General features: G+C 45.2%; 1 protein-coding gene across 1 annotated transcript in view; it reads left to right on the plus strand.

Annotated features, from left to right (window-relative positions):
• Positions 1-22,878, plus strand: part of LOC119946721 (DAZ-associated protein 1-like) — a 192,052-nt gene that overhangs the window by 165,729 nt on the left and 3,445 nt on the right. Inside the window, exons 6-8 of the mRNA XM_038768134.1 lie at positions 8,316-8,420; positions 13,666-13,714; positions 19,192-19,317. Of these exons, the coding sequence (XP_038624062.1) occupies positions 8,316-8,420; positions 13,666-13,714; positions 19,192-19,317 (280 nt within the window). The remainder of the gene's footprint in view (positions 1-8,315; positions 8,421-13,665; positions 13,715-19,191; positions 19,318-22,878) is intronic.

Raw genomic sequence — 22,878 nt, forward strand, 5'->3', positions numbered from 1 at the left:
TACAACCAGCTTACAGTTTAGAGGAGGAGACAGACAGTATAATATGCAATTTAAAGATGGGTACAAAAGTGTTGTGAGGATGAGGGTGGGGCAAAAATCAAATGTCCAAAGGTCACAGATGATGATGATGATGATGACTGTGATCCCAAGGATTATGAGGATGATGATGATAACCATTCAGTCATATTTTTTGAGTGCTTACCACCTGCAGAACCCTGTACTAGGTCTGCAGAACACTGTACTAAGTGCTTGGGAGAGTACAGTTCAACAGACATGTCCCCTGCCCATAATGAGCTCACAGTTTAGAGGGGGAGACAGATATTAATAGGGACAAATAGGTAATTTATAATATATAACTTAAATCTATGTATCTAAGTGCTGTGGGGTTGGGGGTGGTGAGAATATCAAATGTCTGAAGGTCACGGATTGAAGTGTCTAGACAACGCAGAAGGGAGAGCAAGCTGGGGAAAAGAGGGCTTTAATTGGGGAAGGCCTCTTGGAACAGATGTGGATTTAGTAATCCTCGAAGGTGGAGAGGGTGTTGGTCTGGCATACCTGCAATGGGCGGTGAGGGTGAGGGTTGGCGGGGGAGGGGGGTTCCAGGCTAGGGGATGATGTGGGAAGGGGGTCGGTGGCAAGATAGATGAGATTGGGGCACAGTGAGTAAACTGGTATTAGCGGAACAGAGTGAGCGGGCAAGGCTGTAGTAGGAGATTAGTGAGGTGAGGTAGAATGGGACGAGCTGACTGACCACCTTAAAGTCAATGGTAAGGAGTTTGTGTTTGGTGCAGAGGTGGATGGGCAGCCACTGGAGGTTCTTGAGGAGTGGGGAGGCATGAACTGAATGTTTTTAATAGATAAATGATTCATGCAGGAGAGTGAAGTATTGGATTGGAGTGGGGAGAGACAGGAGGCCAGGAGGTCAACGAGGAGGTGGATGCAGTTATCAAGGTGGGATAGGATAAGTGCTTGGATCAGCATGATAGTAGTTTGGATGGAGAGGAAAGGGTGGATTTTAGTGATATTGTGAAGGTAGAACTGACCTGATTTGGTGACAGATTGAATATGTAGGTGGAATGAAAGAGATGAATCGAGGGCAATGCCAAGGCTGTGGGGTTGTGAGGTAGGGAAGGTAATTATGATGGGAAGGGCTTGGGGAAGGAAGGCTTGGGTGGGAAGATAAAGGGTTCAGTTTTGGGCACGCTTAATTTGAGGTGTCGATGAGACATCCAAGTAGCTATGTCTTGAAGGCAGAAGGAAATGTGAGATTGCGGGGAAGGTGGGAGGTCAGGGCTGGAGATGTAGATTTAGGAATCATCTGCATAGCGGTGGCAATTGAAGTCATGGGAGCAAATGAGTTCTCCAGGGAAACGGGTAGAGGGAGACTGGAAGGGGACCTACAACTGAGCCATGAGCCCCCCCCCCCCCCCCGCCCCCCACTCCCGGCAGAGGGTGCGAGCCCACAAAAGAGACTGAGAAGGAGCAATCAGTGAGGTAGGAGGAGAGCCAAGAGGGGACTGTGTCAGTGAATTCAAGGTTGGTTAACGTTTCAAGGAGAAGGGAATAGTCCCCGGTGTCAGAGGTGGCTGAGAGGTTTAGGAGGATTATGATGGAGTGGAGGCTGTCAGATTTGGCGAGAAGATCATCATTTTTCTTAGAGAGGGCTGTTTCTGTGGAGTGAAGGGGATGGAAGCCAGGTTGGAGGGGCTCTATGTGAGAATTGGAAGTGGAGACAGTGGGTGTAAACAACTCTCTCGAGATAATAATACTAATGATAAAATAATAATAATAATAAACGGTTTAGGGGGCAGGCATTATTGCACCAAAGGTGAGGAGCACTGGTAGGGGGAGTCTAGGGAGGGCGTAATGGTTTGGGAATAGATGGAGGCAGTCTCTCTAGGGAGAGAAGGCACTTTGGGCGAGATAGTAGGGTAGGAAGTTTTAACTGGAGAGTGACACTTTGCAACTGGAAAGATTTTAAATGGAACTGGGACTCATGGTGATGAGATCCACTGTGGGCATAAATTGTGAAGTGTGATGGAGCAAGAAGTTAGTGGTTAGAGAAGGAAGAAGCAGAGGTGGACAGCTGGGATGTCACGTGAAGCATCGACATGCATGCCAAAATCCTTGAAAATTAGGGATGGAGATGAGAAAGAAGGAAGGGAAGAGAGGGGCAAAGTCTTTCTGAAAAATGGAGAGGTCACCAGGGTGACTGTGTAGTTGGAGTGGGCGATGGATGATGTGGAGTTTGAAAAAGAAAGGTGAAGATTTGAGCTGTGCTTCCCAAGCGTTTAGTACAGTGCTCTGCACACAGTAAGCGCTCAGTCAGTATGACTGAATGAATGAGAGGCTGGGCTGAGGTGAAAGTTGCATTGGGGAATGACGGTCAGTCAATCATCAATCAATCACCTGCATTTATTGTGTGCTTACCTTGTGCAGGACATTGCATTGAACGCTTGGGAGAACACGCTGTTCTCTTTCTCCAGCTACCCCTTTCTCCCTCCCTGCCCCTTTTACCCTTGATGTTTGGACCAAAAGTCCATAAAATCTGTTGGGGTGTGTCTCTTTAAAGGAGAAAGTGTTTTAGAGGTTTTGAAGGTGAAGAGAAACATGGTTTGGTGGATTTGAGAGAAGAGGGAATTCCATAAGGAGGGAAGAGAGTGTGCATTATAAGTCCAGAGGTGACAGTCAAGATGTGGTAAAGTTAGGAGTTTAGTTTGAGCAGGAGAGAAAGATCAAGTGGAAACAAGTTTTCTAAGTGGCTGTGCATATAGCAAAAGTGAGTGGGTTAATGTGCAGCCAATCCCACTTTCTCCAGACTCCTTCCCAGTTTCATTCTGTCCCTGAGCCTGGCACATTTATATCACTGGTTTTGGGGTCTGGATTCATTCATTCATTCAGTTATATTCATTGAGCGCTTACTGTGTGCCGAGCACCGTGTGCTGAGCACTGTGTGCTGAGTGCTTGGAGGAATGGAATACAATATCACAAGAAACAGATATATTTCCCGCCCACAACGAGCTTACAGTCTAGAGGGGGAGGCAGACATTAATATAAATAAATAAATTACAGATGTGTGTGTAAATGCTGTGAGTCTGGGAGAGGGGATGAATAAAGAGAACGAATAAAGTCAGGGCAGTGCAGAAGGAAGTGGGAGAAGAAGAAAGGAGAGCTCAGTCAGGGAAGACCTCTTGGAGGAGATTTGCCTTCAATAAGGCTTGGAATGGAGAGAGGGTAATTGTCTGTCAGATATGAGGAAGGAGGGCGTTCCAGAAATGGGCTAGGGGTCGGTAGCTAGATAGATGAAGCGGAGGCACAGTGAGAAGGTTAGCATTAGAGGCATGAGGTGTGCGGGCTGAGTCATAGTAGGAAAGGAGCAAGGTGAGTTAGGAAGGGGCGAGGTGATTGAATTCTTTAAAGTTAATGGCGAGGAGTTTCTCTTTGAGGCGGAGATGTATGGATGGATGGTTTCTTAAGGACTGGGGAAAAAATCGCCAAAATCCACCCCTTCCTCTCCATCCAAACTGCTACCTCATTAACAGCATGACCTAGTGGTAAGTGTACGGGCTTGGGAGTCAGAGGACATGGGTTCTAATCCCGACTCTGCCACTTGTCTGCTGTGTGATTTTCGGCAAGTCACTTAACTTCTCCGTGCCTCAGTACCTCACCTGTAAAATGGGAATTAAGACTGTGAGCCCTACGTGGGACAACCTTATTACCTTGTATCTACCCCAGCACTCAGTAGAGTGTTTGGCACGTAGTAAGCGCCTAACAAATACCGTAATTTATTATTATTATTATTATTATTATTATTATCATTATTATCATTATTATTATCATTATTATTATTATCCTATCCCGCCTTGATTAGTGTATCAGCCTCCTTGCTGACCTCCCTCCTTCCTCTTATCTGACAATGACTCTCCCCCACCATTACTGAAGGCACAGCACTCAGTGCAGTGCTTGGCACGTAGTAAGCGCCTAACAAATACCATAATTTATTATTATTACTATTATCCTATCCCACCTTGATTAGTGTATCAGCCTCCTTGCTGACCTCCCTCCTTCCTGTTATCTAACAATGACTCTCCCCCACCTTACTGAAGGCACAGCTCCTCCAAGAGGCCTTCCCTCCTGTCTCTCCCCACTCCAATCCATAGTCCACTCTACTGCCCTGATCATGTCCCTTCAGAAACGTTCAGACCATGTTTCCCCACTCCTCAGGAACCTCCAGTGGGTTGCCCATCCACCTCTGCATGAAACAGAATCGCCACACCGTTGGCTTTAAAGCACTCAATCAATTACCTTGCCCCCTCCTTCCCCATCTCACTATACTCTCCAACTACAACCCAACCCTCACACTTTGCTCCTCTAGTACTAAACTTCTCACTGTACTTCCACCTCATCTATCTTGCTGCCGACCTCTCCCCCTACGTCCTGCCTCTGGCCTGAAACTCCCTCCCTCCTCATATCTGACAGACGATTCTCCTGGCCTTCAAAGCCTTACTGAAGGCACAACTCTTTCACGGCGCCTTCCCTGACTGAGCCCTCCTTTCCTCTTCTCCTACTCCCTCCTGCATCACCCTGACTTGCTCCCTTTGTTCATTCCCCCTCCCAGCCCCACAGCACTTATGTCCATATCCATCCTTTATTTATTTAGATTAATATGTGTCTCCCCTTTGTAAGCTCACTGTGGGCAGGAAATGTGCCTGTTCATTGTTGTATTGTACTCTCCCAAGCACTTAGTACAGTGCTCTGCACACAGTAAGTGCTGAATAAATATGAATGAATGAATGAATCGATCAATCAATCAATCAATCCTTGATGCTGACTCAGGGAAGTGGAAGAAGAGTTCTCCAGAGATGGCTATAAGAAAAGTCAAGTCACATAATAATAATGATGGCAGCTATTAAGCGCTTACTATGTGCAAAGCACTGTTCTAAGCGCTGGGGAGGTTACAAGGTGATCAGGTTGTCCCACGGGGGGCTCACAGTCTTCATCCCCATTTTACAGATGAGGTAACTGAGGCCTAGAGAAGTGAAGTGACTTGCCCAAAGTCACACAGCTGACAATTGGTGGATCCTGGATTTGAACCCGTGACCTCTGACTCCAAAGCCAGTGCTCTTTCCACTGAGCCGGGCTGCTTCTCAAAAAATAATAATAGTAATGATGGTATTTGTTAAGCACTTACTATGTGCCAAGCACTGTTCTAAGCACTGGGGAGGATATTAGGTGATCATTTGTCCCACGTGGGGCTCATAGTCTTAATCCCCATGGTACAGATGAGGTAACTGAGGCACAGAGAATTTAAGTGACTTGCCCAAGGTCACACAGCTGACAAGTGGCAGAGCCGGGATTCAAACCCATGACCGCTGACTCCCAAGCCCGCGCTCTTTCCACTGAGCCACGCTGCTTCTCAAAAACTTATTGGCCCAAGAATGCTTCCTCTTGAGCTTCTTCCTGGGTCTAGCCAGAGTGTTGGGGACCTTTTAAATGACAAATAAATACAAGGAGCAAGTTAATTGCTGCTAGCTCTCATGGAGAGTAAGTCTTCATTTAACTGCTCTAGGAGGCTTTGGTTTCTCACCTGTAGCTACGAGACTGCAGACTCAGGCTCCTTGGCCCTCCTATTCCTGCCCCTCTCTACCCCATCAACAGTTTGGAGAAGGGACAGATTTTCTTATCCCTTAATTCAGGATTCTCTTCTCAGCAGTGGCTCCTTTCACTTCTCCCTTGCTTCATGGTTTCTATAATGCAGTGATGCAAATGAAGGGGCGTAGAGTGGAAGTGTTCAGAAGTTTATATTGCAAGAAGTTACAGCCTCTGCTCAGAATTGCTGGAGGCTCTTCTCTGTTGACCACAAGGGCGCCCTTTTGCTTAGGTTGGTGTGGCCACTGACATGCGCTCCTCTCCACTCCCCCACTCCCCTAAGAACTATGCCAAATGGGACGCTAAGGCCAGGCCAAGTGGAGTTCGGCAATCCCGTCCCAGGTCCTACCTAGTGCATGGGACACTTTTCCCTCTTGGCCCCAGGACTCGTGATACTCTTATGGACGGCCTGCTGGGGCACATGCAGAGGGAACAGGTGCCAGTCAGAAGCTGCCACCCGGGACATGTGTGGAGCCCTGTCGGGAGCTGCCAACTGATTCTGGGTGGGCTGATGTGCGCCTATCCAAAGGGCAACATGTAGCACTTGTGCAATCGGTGATGGGCTGCGAGGGGCAGCCTCCCAGAGTCTCGGGGCAGTTGCTGCACTGACTGTCCAGCTGGCCTGCACCCGCACCTCTGCCCAGTATGATCGGGTCACCAACTCCATGGTACCTAGTGGTCGGTGTTCAAGGTGGGCCGCCAGTTCACGAAAGCAACTGACTGCTAGCAAGCACTGGGGAGCTAAATCCTCAGAATGCCTGTGTTTCAAGGAAGGCCTTGGTTAAATAAATTTTCTGGCACGGGTCTCCATCTGTCGCCCCCTGACTGTTCACAGTCCCTCGGATCTCAAAGTAATCCACGAGCCCAGACCCCACCCTACGGGGACTACGACAGTTGGGTAGAAGATATGCGTGAAAAAGGAGTAGTTTGGTTGCCATCCTTTTCTTTTGCCTAGCCCTTGGCTAATATCAGAAAAGGATACTGAAACGAGTGGTGTATATTGTAACCAAATTCTGACCCAATACTTTCATTCATTCATTCATTCATTCATTCATTCATTCATTCATTCAACTGTATTTATTGAGCGCTTACTGTGTGCAGAGCACTGTCCTAAGTGCTTGGGAAGTACAAGTTGGCAACATATAGAGATGGTTCCTACCCAACAACGGGCTCACAGTCACTTAAGCTTTCTAAGGATGATTGCCTAAGGTATCAGAGCAGCTTCCGGAATGATCGCCTGGGCTGTCCCTCAAATATTTACATTCTACATAGGTGGATAAGAGAATTATAGCACAGCCAACTAGAAAACCAACAGAAGCAGTGGGGAGGGGAGGAGATTAAATGACCTTTTGTTCCCAAGATTATTTTCTTCTCTTGCTGCCTTGTGAAAGCGACAGTGCATTTAATGTGTGCCTTGTATATTTGTCAATGAAAACCTCTAGAGGTAAACATTTTCAGACCATGCAAGTACAGTTAGGCTTTTGATCCAGAGATTCTTTGCTCTGAACAAGAACGATTATTTTCAAAATAACTACAACAGATCTAACCCACAAGATATGTATGCTTCTAAAAAGTAGTTTATGGCAAGGATAAAGTCAGAAACAGAAAAAGATGCCACAGTGTTTTGTAGAAAAGAGAAGAGTGACTAAGTTTTGCAAAACAAGAGTTATGAATAAATATGATCTGGATTTGATCCTGTTGTTCCCTGAGGAGGTTCACTTGGAATGTGGCAGTCTGTGAAAGTGTTGCTTTAAATGTAATTTTGCTGAAAGCAGAGAAGATTAAATGGTATTTATAGGCCTGTTTCATCCCAGGTTTAATCATTCTTTTAGTCACCATCGGACACCTGTGAACTCACCCTTGAATAGCTTGAGCTGAGTCAGTCTAATCAGAAAGACCACACCCTTTTTCCCCTTTAGCTTCCAGCCCAGCCAAAGTGATCCCAAAGAGGGAAAAGCAGTACCTTAAGGAGAGGGAAGCTCACACTTTTGGAGAAGTTAGAGTTCAGTAAATTATGCTTGCTTCTTTGAAGGGGAAAAACAGGCACAGCATCATCATCATCATCATCAATCGTATTTATTGAGCGCTTACTGTGTGCAGAGCACTGTACTAAGCGCTTGGGAAGTACAAATTGGCAACATATAGAGACAGTCCCTACCCAACAGTGGGCTCACAGCCTAAAAGGGGGAGACAGAGAACAAAACCAAACATACTAACAAAATAATGAAATAACAAAATAATGAAAATGGCAGTTGGAGAGGGAAGAAGAGAGGGGACAAGTGTTTTGATGAGGTGCAAGGAAATGAGGTCAGATGCCCAGGTGGTGGGGGTGGATTTTGAGAGAATCAGACGGTGAGGAGTTTCTGCCTGATGCAGGAGAGGATTACATCGATTATAACTGAAACCCCATTACTGCAATGGCGCGTCTAAGGAACCGGAAGATGGACTGAAGGGCTTTTAACTTCAGTACTATCTCACACACTCACAGCAGCTAGATTATGTAGTTTGTGGTAGAAAGTCAATTTGAAATAGAGGTTCTTTCCCTAGAGGCTAATTCTGAAGCACTAGGAATGGAAGGTTCAGCGTGAGTTTGTTTGCTGTGAAACCCAATGACAGAATTTTGTTCAAAAGCAAACTAATCCAAATTACCCATCTTTTCCAAACAGAAAGGACCCAGAAGTGACAGCAAATCAAAAAAAATTTTTGTTGGTGGGATTCCTCACAATTGTGGCGAGACTGAACTCAGGGAATACTTCAAGAAATTTGGAGTGGTGAGTCTTTTATTAGTATAGCAGGTATTGGCTTATTCCTCCCTCCCCTAGCGTGCTGCTTGCTGCCTCTTTGATTTGCTTAAGCTAGTAAATCATGGTTTTCCCAGAAGTAAAGAACTACATATTTGAAACCAACAGGAAGAGGGATCTGCGTAATTGTGACTTGGGCACCCACAGATAAATTTCACCAGTGGTTTCTTTCCAGTTCATTGAGTTCATTCACTGAATCGTATTCATTGAGCGCTTACTGTGTGCAGAGCACTGAACTTGGGTTGGGAAAGTACAGGGCAACAATAAACAGACACATTCCCTGCCCATAACGAGCTTACAGTCTAGTGATACAAAGACAACAACGCTACAAATACAACAAAACATGTTCAAAGCATCTTCAACTGGCCATCTCCCAAACCTCTCTCCTACCTTTTCCATTCTCATCCATCATTGAGAGTCAACTGAATGCAGAGCACTGTTTCTGGCTTTTTGGCTTAGCTCTGCACTCTCCTCCTAACTTCACCAGTCCCAACAGAATGCCAGACAGAATGCCCTTTTTCCTCAAAGGCAAATTAGCAGATGAATGGTGGGAGTTGGTGTGTTCTCCACCTATATTTGGCGCTTGGGCTTTCCCCCAATTTTTGGAGGCACACAACTTTGGTCATTAAAGATCACTGGTGCTTGTTTAGCGCTTACTCTGTGGCAAGTACTGTTATAACCAGTGAGGTAGATACAAAGTAATCAGGTTGAACACAAGTCCCTGTCCCTCATGGGGCTCACAGTCTTAACCCCCATTTTACAGATGAGGTAACTGAGACATAGAGAAGTTAAGTGACCTGCCCAGGGTCACACAGGAGACTTATGGCAGAGTCGGGATAAGAGCCCACATCCTCTGACTCTCAGGCCCATGCTCTTTCCACCAGACCGTGAGAGAGTCAGGGATGTTGGGCGGTTTGAGCTGGGTTGCTGGGAAAAGTCATGGGTGTGGGATGGTCTGTGCTGAGTCACAGGAGAGAGAAGAAGGGATAGAGAGGGGAGAGTCCGGGGTGTGGAGAGGTTTGGGCTGGGTCACTGGGGGAGAGTAAGGGATGGAGAGGAGAGAGTCAAGGGTATTGGGTGGTCTGAGGTGGTTCAGTGGGGAGAATCTGGGGTGTTGAGAGGTTTGGGCTGGGTCACTGAGGGTGAGTAAGGGATGGAGAGGAGAGGGTCAGGGGCTCTGGACAGTCTGTGCTGGGTCACCGGGGAGAGTCAGGGGTGTTGGAAAAGCCCACTCTCCATCAGAAACCAAGTAAGCCCAATAGTTGATAGAAGCTCAGTTCAGGTTTCTTGGAATCTATCCCGGCTTGATAACTGTGACAGCTTCCTTGCTGATCTCCCTGCCTCCTGTCTCTCCCAACTCTAGTACAGTCCAGTTTTGCCTGGATCACCCTTCTACTGAAACGTTCCCCACCACGTTTCCCCGCTCTTCAGGAACCTCCAGTGGTTGCCCATCCACCTGTGCATCAAATATAAACTCCGTACCAATCAGCATTAAAGCTTCAATCCCCTTGCCTGTTCCTACCTTATCTCCCTGTTTTGCTATTATAAGCCAGCCCACATCCTTTGTTCCCCTAACACTGGCCTACTCACTATTCCTCAGTCTCATCTATCTCACCGCTGATCTCTTGCCCAAGTCTTGCCTCTGGCCTGGAACACCCTGTTTCTTCTTCTTCCTCTGCCTCCCACCCGCTAACTGTGAGGGTCCCTCGAGGCCCAGTTCTGGGTCCCCTTCTATTCTCCGTCTATACCCACTCCCTTGGAGAACTCATTGACTCCTATGGCTTTAACTACCACCTCGATGCAAATGATACCCCAACCTCTCTCTCCCTCTCTGCAGTCTTGTATTTCCTCCTGCCTTCAAGATGTCTCTACCTGGGTGTCCGCTTGACACCTCAAGCTTGACACGTGCCAAACAGAATGCCTTACCTTCAGTCACCCGCAGAGGCCCATATACTTACCTGGGCAGGCAGATTCGGGATATGGCTGGGAACAGGAGCACAAAGTTCAGACTAGTCACCTGTATAAACAACTGCAATTTGTTGTACCAACGAAACACAGAATTAATGACATCCACAAACAAGCATGATATGGGCCACTTGCCCTCTTCGCAATCTATTTGCGAACGCCACACTTTTCCAAATCACTACCCAACTTGAGAGTCACACCCATCTCCGGAAAGCCATAACAACACCAGAACTGATCTGGGACGAGCACGATGCTGCTCCACTGCCCATGAAGCCCCCACCTGAGGTACTCCCGCTCCCTCCACCCCGGTATTCAGTAATCACTCGGGGTTGGTCCGTGGACCATCTGATGGGCTGGAATACGACAGTCCCTCCTCCGTGAGTTGGGGGGTCTACCTGGTAGTAGGTGAGGGAGTCTGCCTATTGGTTGCTGTTCTCCAGTCCCATTGCACCATGGCCAGACTACAGCGGGTGTTGGTTCTGCGTGCCCCGTCCCCAGTTACGCGTGTTAATCAAATGTATGAGCCGGCGGGCCCACAGCAAAGGACAGTGGGCCTGGCGTGGAAAGACGCTCCAGCGTTTCCCTGACTCTGCTGTACATCCAGCTTCTTCCGTATTTTCACCGACTTGCCCTGAAATAACAGCTCAGCCAAAGTGGAGTCACTTGGGTCTCGTGTGACATCTTCCCACCCAAACCCTGTCCTCTCCCTGACTTTCCTGTCACTGTAGTTGGCCCCACCATCCTTCCTGTCTCACAAGCCCGCAATCTTGGTATTATTTGTGACTCCTCGCTCTCATTCAACCCGCACATTCAGCCCATTACTAAATCCTGTTGGTCCCACCTTCCCAAGATCGCTAAAGTCTGCCCTTTGGTCTCCATCCTAACTGCTACCAATCATTACCAGTCCAATCACTCATGCTGCTCCGCTCTGACTACTGTATCAGCCTTCTTGCTGACCTCCCTGCCTCCTGTCTCTCCCCACTCCTGTCCCTACTTCACTCTGCTGCCCGGATCATTTTTCTCCACAAACATTCAGGATACGTTTCCCCACTCCTCAAGAACCTCCAGTAGTTGCCCATCTAGCTCCTCATCAAACAGAAACCCCTCACCATTGGCGTTAAAACAGCCCACCACTCACCCCCTCCTACCTCACCTCGCTTCTCTGCTTCTCCAGACCAGCCCACACACTCTGCTCCTCTAATGCGGCTAACCTCCTCACTGGGCTTAGTAAAGTGCTCTGCACACAGTAAGTGCTCAATAAATACGATTGATGATGATGATGGGCCTCCATCTCGTCTGTCATTCTGGCATCTTCCGTCCACATCCTGCACCTGGTCTGGAATGCCCTCCCTCCTCATTGCCGACAGACAACTACTCTCCCTGGTTTCAAAGCCTTATTGAAGGCACATCTCCTCCAAGAGGCCTTTCCCGATGTAGCCCTCCTTGCCTCCTCTCCCACTCCCTTCTGTATCTCCCTGACTTGCTCCCTTTATTCATTCCCCCCAACCTCCCCCCCCCCCCGCCCTGCCCCCGCTCACCACCACCACCCCCACCCCCACCAGCAGCAGCCCCACAGCACTTCGGTACATATCCATAAACACTCTGCTGCCCAGATCATCTTTCCACAGAAATGCACTGGGCATCTCACCCTCGCCTCCTCAAAAATCTCCAGTGGTTGCCTATCAACCTTCATATCAAGCAAAACCTCCTCACTATTGGCTTCAAAGCTCCCCATCCCCTCGCCCCCTTCTACCTCACCTCCCTTCTCTCCTCCTCCAGCCCAGCCCACACCCTCCACTCCTCTGCCACAAACTAACCTCCTCACTGGATCTTGTTCTGGCCTGTCCTGCCATCGACCCCTGGCCCATGTCCTACCTCTGCCCTGGAATGCCCTCCCTCCACACATCCGCCAAACTAGCTCTCTTCCTCCCTTCAAAGCCCTATCGAGAGCTCACCTCCTCCAGGAGGCCTTCCCAGACTGAGCCTCTGCTCCTCCTCCCCTCCCCATCACCCCGACTCCCTCCCTCTGCAGTACCCACCTCCCCGCCCCCCAGCACTTGTATGTAGACGTACGTATTTTATTCTATTTATTTTATTAATGATGTGTATATATCTATAATTCTATTTATTTATATTGATGCTGTTGATGCCAGTCTACTTGCTTTGTTTTGTTTTGCTGTCTGTCTCCCCTCTTCTAGACTGTGAGCCCGTTGTTGGGTAGGGATTGTCTCTATCTGTTGCCGAATTGTACTTTCCAAGCACAGAGTACAGTGCTGTGCACACAGAAAAGCGCTCAGTAAATGCGATTGAATGAATGAATGAGTTTACTTATATTATTGTCTGTCTCTCCCTCTAGACTGTAAGCTTGTGGTGGTCAGGGAACGTGTCTGTTTATTCCTCTTGTATTGTACTCTGTCACACACTTAGTACAGTGCTCTGCACACTCTAAGTGCTCAGTAACACAACTGACTTGACTGCCTCGCCGACAGAGGATCACTCTCCCCACCTTCAAAGCCTTAATAAAAGCACAACTCTTCCAAGAGCCCTTCCCCAACTAAGCTGTCATTTCCTCTTCTCCCACGCCCTCCCTGTATCACCCTTGTGTGTGGATTTGCACCCTCTCTTCATCCCTGCCTCAGCCCCAAGGCACTCCTCAAGACCGTAAGCTCATTGTGGGCAGGGAATGTCTATGTCTGTTGCTGTATTGGACTCCCCCAAGCGCTTAGTGCAGTGCCCCCCACACAATAAGCGCTCAGTAAATACAATTGAATGAATGAATGAATGATGTGCACAGCTGTGATTCCTTTATTTATATTCATGTCTGGGTCTCCCGCTAGACTGTAAGCTCAGTGGGGTCAGGGAATGTGTCTACCAACTTCAGAGAAGCAGCATGGCTCAATTGAAAGAGCCCGGGCTTGGGAGCCAGAAGTCATGGGTTCTAATCCCGACTCCACCACTTATCCCCTGTGTGACTTTGTCACTTCACTTCTCTGTGCCTCAGTTACCTCATCTGTTAAATGGGGATGAAGACTGTGAGCCCCAGGTGGGACAACCTGATTATCTTGTATCTCCCCCAGCGCTTAGAACAGTGCTTGGCACATAGTGAGTGCTTAACAAATACCAAAATTGTTACCTGACTCTGTTATATGGTACTCTCCCAAGCTCTGAGTACAGTGTCCTCTCCACAGTAAGTGCTCAATAAATATGAGCAGTAGCAGTAGCAGATGATTTTTTTTTCCTTGTCTTTCAGGTTACTGAAGTTGTAATGATCTATGATGCTGAGAAGCAAAGGCCTCGAGGTAAGGACTAACAGAGTTTGTGCTTGATCCTTTTTTTATCCTCCTCTTTACTCAAATGGCAAAGTGTTTCACACAATCAGAAACAAGTTCGGTAACTTTTTTACTAAAAGAAATTGGGACATATTTAAGGTAGCTGTTTTTCAAGTACAACTCCATCAAGTGTGTTGGTGGTTTTGCACTAGTTTGGGGGGCCCATTTCAGTTAGAGTTTTTAAATGGGCACATAGTTTTGCATATTGGTGAAATGCATCTAGAAAGATTTTGAAGGCATATTCATGTGTAAAGATGCATCATCTGTATCTGAATAGGGTTGGAAGACTGATTTCCCTCCCATCGGCTTGGTTTCCCCACTGAGTTCCAATGATCTCTGTTTGAAACTAGAAATTATCCATTCCATACTTTTCTTCTTTTTTGTCTTTTTAATTTATTTCAACTCTTTTACAGTAACAATAATAATGATAACTATCCTTATCATTTTTATTACTAAGCACTTAGTAAGCACCCAGTAAATATGATTGAATATTATTGCTATTATTATTATTATTTTGATATTTAATAAGTGCCTACTATGTGCCAAGCACTGTACTAATGGCTGGGGTGGATAAAAAATAATCAAGTTAGGCACAGTCTGACATGAGTGCAAAGCCTTCGTGGCTTGGTGGAAAGAGCTCGGGCCCGGGAGTCAGTTCCCTGGGTTGTAATTCCAGCTCTGCCTCTTAACTGCTGTGTGACCTTGGGCATGTCACTGAACTTCTCTGGACCTCAGTTCCCTGACCTGCAGAAAGGGGATTCAGCCATTTCCTGTGTTCCCTTTTACTTAGAATGTGAACCCCAGGTGGGACCTCATTCAGAGAAGCAGCGTGGCTCAGTGGAAAGAGCACGGGCTTTGGAGTCAGAGGTCATGGGTTTGAATCCTGGCTCCGCCACATATCTGCTGTGTGACCTTGGGCAAGTCACTTAACTTGTCTCAGCCTCAGTTACCTCATCTGTAAAATGGGGATTAAGACTGTGAGCGCCACATGGGACAACCTGATCACCTTGTATTCCCCGCCCCCCAGTGCTTAGAACAGTGCTTTGCACATAGTAAGCACTTAACAAATACCATCATCATTATTATTGTTATTATTCTCTTATACCTATCCTCAGCGCTGAGTACAGTGCTTAGCACATAGTAAGCGCTTAACATACACCACAGTTACTAAAACCACTGCACTTCCATAATTGTTCCATAAGCGCTGATGGATTTTGTGGGAATTTTGTTTCTCTCTTGAATTTTGGTGATTTATAAATAAACCGAGTGAGTAGAACCCATACATTTTGGAATATCTGCTGCAACTAAGGTGTTTCTCACCTCACCCAGTGTCTGTTGGATCTTTAGTCTAGGACCTAATTGTTTGATTTGGTTAGGCATTTCTGAACATAGTGGAGAAAAGTTTGGTATTTGAACTTTTCATTTTCCTCCTGTTGCCCTTATGAAATAAAAAAAATTAAAAAAATTAAAAAATCCCCCCCCCCTATGTTCCACTGTCTTTATAGAAAAGTTCACTAATGTTAGATACATTTTCTTTGCTCTCTGTGAGGTGTTTGACTGAGATTAATAATATCTGTTTAGATTTATTTTCTTCAGTTGGTAAGTGTTATTATCACACAGGTACAGGCCAGTTCTGCAGTCAGAGGAGGAGTAAGTAGGCCTTGTTCTTTGTTCTTTGGCAATTTTTTTCTGTTCTGCTTCTTCGATGATAATGAATTTTTGAGAGTTGCCTTTTGTAAGCAGCAGGTCCTGGTGGACCCCCTTACTGTAAAATATCTTGGGTTTTGTAATTCTGTTATACTTTACAAGTAGTAGATTTTGGTCTTTGAATGTGGTTAAGTCATCTCAAAATTTGGGAATCTGTTTTAAATCATAGAATCATAAATCATAGGCTACCTCATCAATTGGGTATATTTATCCAGACTTGCCTCGTCTCAGCTGGAGTCCTACTTCTATTTTACTAGGATCTCATTAAAACTCTGCCCAGTGGAAAAGAAAATAGATTTATCATGTACAATAGTCCCAGGGTCAGGCTATCACTCCAAGACCTGACCGAATAATGTGAAAATGGGTCCTCCTAAATAGGAGCTTCCAGAAAAAGGTGGATTGCCTGGAATTGAGGTGTCTGACTCTGTGGCAATGTGTTGCTGAGGGCAGGGAATTGTAGGGGGGTCACTATGCATTAGAATTTGACTTATGGGAGCCACTTGAGAGCACCTACCTGAAGGGAAGCTTTAGCTAAAGGCAGAGAAGCCCCTAGTCATATGGTGTTCACCAGGTGTTCTGTTTACTCTGTCTAAGGATGGAATTGCCTCCAGTGCCCTTAATCTGAAACAAATTTGTTACAGTTGATTACGTCTCTGGGCTTAAACAGGGTATGAGTAGGCCCACCCTTTCGGCCCATCCTTTCTTAGGCAGCTCTCTTCCCTGAAGGCTAGTGTCCTAATTTTTCGAAGCTTATTGGATCATTTGAATCTTACTTAAAGTGTCCTCTATTTCTGAGATACTATGAAAGGTTAGTTGTGTACCCTCCCCTTCAAGGGGAGGCTTAATGGTACAAAATCTTCTTTAGTTTGAATTCAGTAGATGCATTTGTTCTACTCAGGTAAACTTTTGGCTCACTGTTTTGAAGTATTCTACTATTGAGAATATTATCATCTTTTCTAATTCCTCTTCCTAATTCACTTAATTTAGTTTTCCTTCTTCGTCAACTAGAAAACGTTCACTCTCCTCTACTCTGTGCCCAGTGTAGCACCTCAGATTTCAGCCCATCACCAAGGTATTGGTACACTGATTTTAACTTCAGGCTATAACTGACGAAAGCCATGGTGCCTCCTCTTTGACTTTTGTTTTTCCCCCGAAGAATTCAGTCCTGAGACAAACTGTATAAACTGAACCTGGCAGTGTCCGATTTTGAGTGTTCCTCCCTTAATGTATTTAGAACTTCCTACTAATTGTGCCTTTAGTTTGGCTAATCTTCAATTACCTGAGGTATCCTAAACTTCTTGTTGAAACATTCCTTTATAATCAGTTTCAAGTTCACTAAAGAGTTGGCTTTTTCCCATCCTTGAACCAAAGACCTATGAGGCCCCCTTTACACTTGCTACACTTTAAAAAAGAAAAAAGAAAAAAAGAAAAGAAAAGGGGATCCCGTTTGGGTCTGGATTTGATGAATTTGGTCCGTCCCTCCACCTTGTTGTCCCAGATTCTCTCAGAATCTCATTTTCCTTTTTTTCTTTTTGTAGGGTCCTGCCCTCCAGTATTCCTTTTGTAAACAGTGATGGAATGTCATCTGTCTTTGTGGATGGTGTGCAAATGAGGCATTCCTCTTGCTTTCTAAGTAAAACTTGGTACTTCCCAAATGAAGGTCAATGCTATTTGAAGGATCTGAAAGGTTATTCTTCTGTGTGAAGAAATCCAGTGAATTCTGACAAAATGTACTGGGATGAATTGTGGTTTTCATTCAGGAGCTTCTATTTTGCTCTCTTATATTTGGGGAATACTGGTTTTATTAAATCTCTTATTTCAGTGTTTCTTATTCTTACTGGAGACAGCAGAAACTTGTTCTACTAAATCTCATCTTGGCCTATATCTTTGAGAATATTTTATATTTATTTATCTGATAGTAGGCCTTGGTACTCCTTGGACTAGAGGAGCTTAGAGAGGCACTAACCAATGTAGATTCTGTGTTTTTCGTTAACAATTTAAAGCACTATCTGCCTGCTCACAGCTCTAGCTACAAAGCAAAACGCAAACCAAGGGGAAAATATGGGTTTCAGGAAGGCAAATATTCACTGCCCTTGTGCAACCAAATATTGGAAGAAGTGTTTTTGTTGTTGTTGCTTCCTTGATGCTCTGTGCTGTTATCGACAAGTAGGGTGCAAAATAGGTTAGCCGGTGTAAATCTGCCACAGGGTTCTAGAACCACCCAAGGTGATGATGGCAGATAGGAAAATGACTCGGAGACATGAGTTCAGATAGAGGCAGTAAAGGAGGAAGGTTGACTACTCGGTCCCGTCAGCCTAAATAAAGTAACTTTTGTTTAGTTCCCCATCCAAGCTACACGAATGATTCCCACGCATGTGAAACCTTGACATTCCTAGATCCTGAGTTAAATTACAACCGTTTGATTGTCATGGTCTGGTTAGTGTCTGAATCCCTGTTACCAGGATGTTATCAGGGGATAACGGCCAGCACAGGATTGGGGACATCCCAGACAGAGTGGAGCCACTTTGGTTAATGTAGCCTTGCACACACGTGGAGTGCTTTCGGTCTGCACAAAATGGAGGGTTACTGTTGGTATGCACAAGATGGAGTCAGTCATGCCAAGTCCGCTGGCAGGCAACAGTGCAAACTGAAAGCCCTTTGACAGTTTCTGAAAAGCACGCAGTTAGTTACCATTCAATCTGTTATATCTTCCTTTGGGTTTTTTTGTTTGGAAACTTGATTCTAGTAGTTCTGCCTAACCTAAGGTTGATGTCATTATAAACACAGAACCTTTTCTCTTGAAATAAATAGCAACTTCTTTGCTATTGGCTACTTACTGAACGTTGCTATGCTCCATGCTCAAGGTTTTCTGTCACAATTGAAATAGTAATAATAATGGCATTTGATAAGTGCTTACTATGTGCAAAGCACTGTTCTAAGAAATGATCATGCTCCATATTTATTGAATGCCATTTATGAGCAGATCATTTTACCACTCAATCTATCAGCACAATATTTGGGGCAGACAATAAAAGGAAAAGGTCACTTTTCTCTGCATAATCCAGTTTTGATTCTTATCCTCATGCTGCGATCCAGAAATGGCACTGTGCTCTGCTCACTTCTGCCTTAAATGGGTTCAGCCCATGTAAGCTTGGATTTATTTATATAAATGTCTGCCTCCCCCTCTAGACTGTGAGCTCATTGTGGGCAGGAATCTGTCCGTTTTGTTGTTATATTGTACTCTCCCAAACACTTAGTACAGTGCTGGGCACACAGTTAGTGCTCAATAGATATGATTGATTGATTGATTGATTGATTGATTGATTAACTAATAAATCTTTGCATCTGCTTCATCCCTGTCTTCCTGCTCACTATAGTCTGCGCACTGTCAGGATGAAGGAATACAGGTGGCACTGTGCAGAGTACTAGCTATAATCCATTCCTTCCTGCCAGTCATAGGATTGATCTCGTCCCATCATTCATGAGTAATTCAGGGAGTTAATTCTAGACAGCGCAAGGAAATAATTAATTACTTGGGCAAATACGCAGGGTTTGGAAAATAGCAGTTACCTAATTCCTTTCAGGTAAGACTGGATTAAAAGACTGCTCAAAATGTATATTTGGAGTCCTTAACTGAAACCCTTGTGTCAACCCTTGGTCCACGTCTAGTATTGTTCATCATCATGTTTTATGCCACAACCCCCTGCTATCTTGATTCACTCTTCTTCTTCACTGGCTAGGTTTTGGATTTATTTCCTACGAGGATGAGCAATCAATGGACCAGGCTGTGGACATGCATTTTCACGACATCATGGGCAAAGAAGTGTATAGTTGTAATTTTATTTTACCTTCTATCAAAACCAATGGTAAGCGCAAGCTGAGTTGGGGCTTTTCTCCTAAGAAGGAGTTTAGCAGTTTTGACAGTAGCTGAAAGGTTATTTTTTAGGGCTGCAACGCGTTTAAATTAGGAACTCAGGTAAGTTTTCAGGAAGTGAATACACATAGTTACCTATCTCAGAGAAAATAGCTCAGTTGAAACAAGGTGGTACTTGTTTATAGCTCCTCACCCATACCAGATTTTGGACTACCTTTTGGATGACCATTTGGAATGCTTTACTTGAGTATTAAAAACTGGGAGTAAGAGTGTGGGAGTGTTTGGAAAAAAATAAGAATTTAATTTCAGGATGTGTGAAAATCACACCCAATGAAATCTCCTGAGTTGGCCAACATTTGGTTTTCAGGTAGCACTCCTCTAGATGCATATTAGAGAAGCAGCGTGGTTCAGTGGAAAGAGCACAGGCTTGGGAGTCAGAGGTCAGGGGTTCTAATGCCGGCTCCGCCACTTATAAGTTGTGTGACTTAGGGTAAGTCACTTAACTTCTCTGTGCTTCGGTTACCTCATCTGGAAAATGGGGATTAGAACTCTGAGCCCCACATGGGACAACCTGATTACCTTGTTTCTCCCCCCAGTGCTTAGAACAGTCCATGGCACATAATAAGCGCTTAACAAATACCAAATTTTTTTTTATTACCGTATTCAAATTAATGTTCTTCTGACCTGATACTGAATTGAGGGGGTCATCTGACCGCCCCAGTTTCTCACTTTAAAGCAAAATTGAATCATGAAGCATCATGAAGTTTTGGTGGGGTTTGGGGGGCATTGGTGTATTATTGGGTTTGGGTTTTTTTTGGAGGGTGAGGAGTTGGGTTTTTATTTTGTTTCACTTTTGATTTCAGTTAAATCACATAGCTGTTAAACTGGGGGCGGGGGAGAGAATACACATACTTTATATAATATTTGACTGCAGTCTATAGTTAAGTGACCTCTAGCTGTTTCATCCTTTGTACAGTGTGCCACAAGGCAGGGATCGGAACAATTGAGCCAGAAAAAGCAAAAACAGGTTTTTCTGCTAAGTTCCAGTTCAGTGGGGAAAATGCGTAGCTTTTGTTTTGCCCGATAAAATAATAATAATTATTCTAATAATAATAATAATAACAATAATAATAATAATGGAGTTTGTTAAGTGCTTACTATGTACCAAGCGCTGTTCTAAGCGCTGGGGGGAATACAAGGAAATCAGGCTTGTCCCACGTGGGGCTCACAGTCTTAGTCTCCATTTGACAGATGAGGGAACTGGAGGCACAGAGAAGGTAAGCGACTTGCCCGAAGTCACACAGCTGACAAGTGGCACGATCTGGGATTAGAACCCATGACCTCTGACTCCCAAGCCCAGGCTCTTTCCACCTGAGCCATGCTACTTCTCTGCATCAATTTTGGAGAAGCAAATTTTAACGTGAATTGCTTGGAGAAATTGCAGTTAGTGAAGGCTATCTATGGAATTTGAAAGTGAAAGTGATTCCTTTGATTTTTATTGTTAATAGCGTGAAGTAGATCATTTCAGGAGCAGAGCCCACAATTTCCCAGTTTTTCATCTTGCCATAACCCTACAATGCAAATTTTTTCCCACTTTGGTCAAAAGACTCTTTTGTCTAGTTTTGTCACACAGGTGTCTCTGGCTTATTTTAGGAGTTACAGAGTGAATTACCTCCCCTCCCAAAATGGATGTATTAATCAGATGAATATGCTTTTAGTCGTTTCAAATGGAGGTGATGTAGTATTAGTTGCATTAACAACGCAACGACATTGAACTTTGTAAAGCAGGAAAAAAACGTACATTGTAGTGACATTAATTGAAGCACTTCAGTTTAAAATTAGCATTCATCCATTCATTCATTTAATCATATTTATTGGGGGCCTACTATGTGCCCAGTACTGTACTACGTGATTGGGAGAGTACAGTACAACAACCAACAGACATAATCCCAGCCCACAACGAGCTTACAGTTTAGAGAGAGGGAAACAGATATCAATGCAAACAGATGAAATTACAGATATGTACATAAATGTCATGGGGCTCAGAATAGGGAAGAACAAACTCACTTTGTGCCAAGAACTGTACTAAGCACTGGGGGAGACACAAGGTCACCAGGTCCCTCATGGGGTTCACAGTCTAAGGGGTAGCAGGGGGCGGAACCCCCACTTTCTAGATGGGGAAACTGAGACCCAAAGAGGGTTAGTTACCTGAGATCACACAGGTGCTCTGCTCTTTCCACTGAGTCCCTCATTCCCATTTTACGGACAGGGAAACTAAGGCTGGAAGAGGGTGAGTGAGCAACCTGAGGCCACACCAGTTCTGTGCTCTTTCCACTGGGCCACACTGACCCTCCTCCCCATTCTACAGATGGGGAAACTGAGGGTCAGAGAGAGTAAGGGAGTCAACCGAGGCCACCTGTGTCCTCTGCTCTTTCCCCCTGAGCCATATTGCCCCTCAGCCCCATTTTACAGAGAGGGAAACTGAGGCCCAGAGAGGGTGAGTGAGTCACCCGAGGTCACACAGGTCCTCTTCTCATTCCACTGAGTAACACTGCCCCTTATCCCCATTTTAGAAGGGGCAGGTGAGTCACCTGAGATCACAGAGGTCCTGTGTTCTCGCCACTGTCCCACAATGCCCCTCAGACCCATTTTGTAGATGGGGAAAACTGAGGCCCAGAGAGGGTGAAGGAGTCATCCGAGGTCATACGGGTCCTCTGCTCTTTCCACTGAGCCACACTACCCCTCAGCCCCATTTTACAGACAGGGAAACTGAGACTCAGAAAAGGTGAGTGAGTCTCCTGAGGTCACACAGATCCTGCCCCCCATCCCCCCTCCCAACTTCTGGCCATCTCACTGACTGGAAGGCCACATTACAAGTTTGATGACAAGTTCAAGAGAATCTGTGTTCATTATGGTAAGGCACTGTAAGATGATATTTAACGATTATACCATAGAAAGGTGTCATCTTTATGCAGAGGGACAAATGGTTTGATAAATTTGGCAGCAATTAATTTAGAGATAGCATTCCAAAACGTCCTTCAGTTAATAACAGTGTCCTTGGTCAGGTTCAGAAACAAACATTACTGAAAGAACACTTTTAGATTAATTCATTTGGCATGTGGAATATGTATCTAAAAAATTAGCAAATTAGTTCGCTGAGGCATCGTGCTCAGATTAACAATTCATTACATGCCTGCGAATTCTTGGGTGCATGTAATTGAACCCTGGCCATTTGTTTGGTTGGGATACCATGTCTTCATCCTAACATGAGTTTATGACTGTACAAAATGGTAGCTTCCCTAGCTGGCATTGAAAGTATAAGGATGAAGTAGCTGCACACATAGCCTCTTCCTGCTAAAAGAGGAAATCATATTGCAGTATTTTTTTTTTGGCTTCTGAATGTGGGATCCATATTCCCACAACAAGAGTGCATGGTGGCTCATTAATTTGAGCTCTGGGAAAATTTCTGTGGTTTTGTAGTAGCAGAACCTTCAGCTCACCGAGATTTTTGGTATTCTTTATGTTGACCATTCCTGAAGCATTAGCGGAATGG

This window comes from Tachyglossus aculeatus, chromosome Y3, assembly GCF_015852505.1.
Source record: "Tachyglossus aculeatus isolate mTacAcu1 chromosome Y3, mTacAcu1.pri, whole genome shotgun sequence".
Lineage (NCBI taxonomy): Eukaryota > Metazoa > Chordata > Mammalia > Monotremata > Tachyglossidae > Tachyglossus > Tachyglossus aculeatus.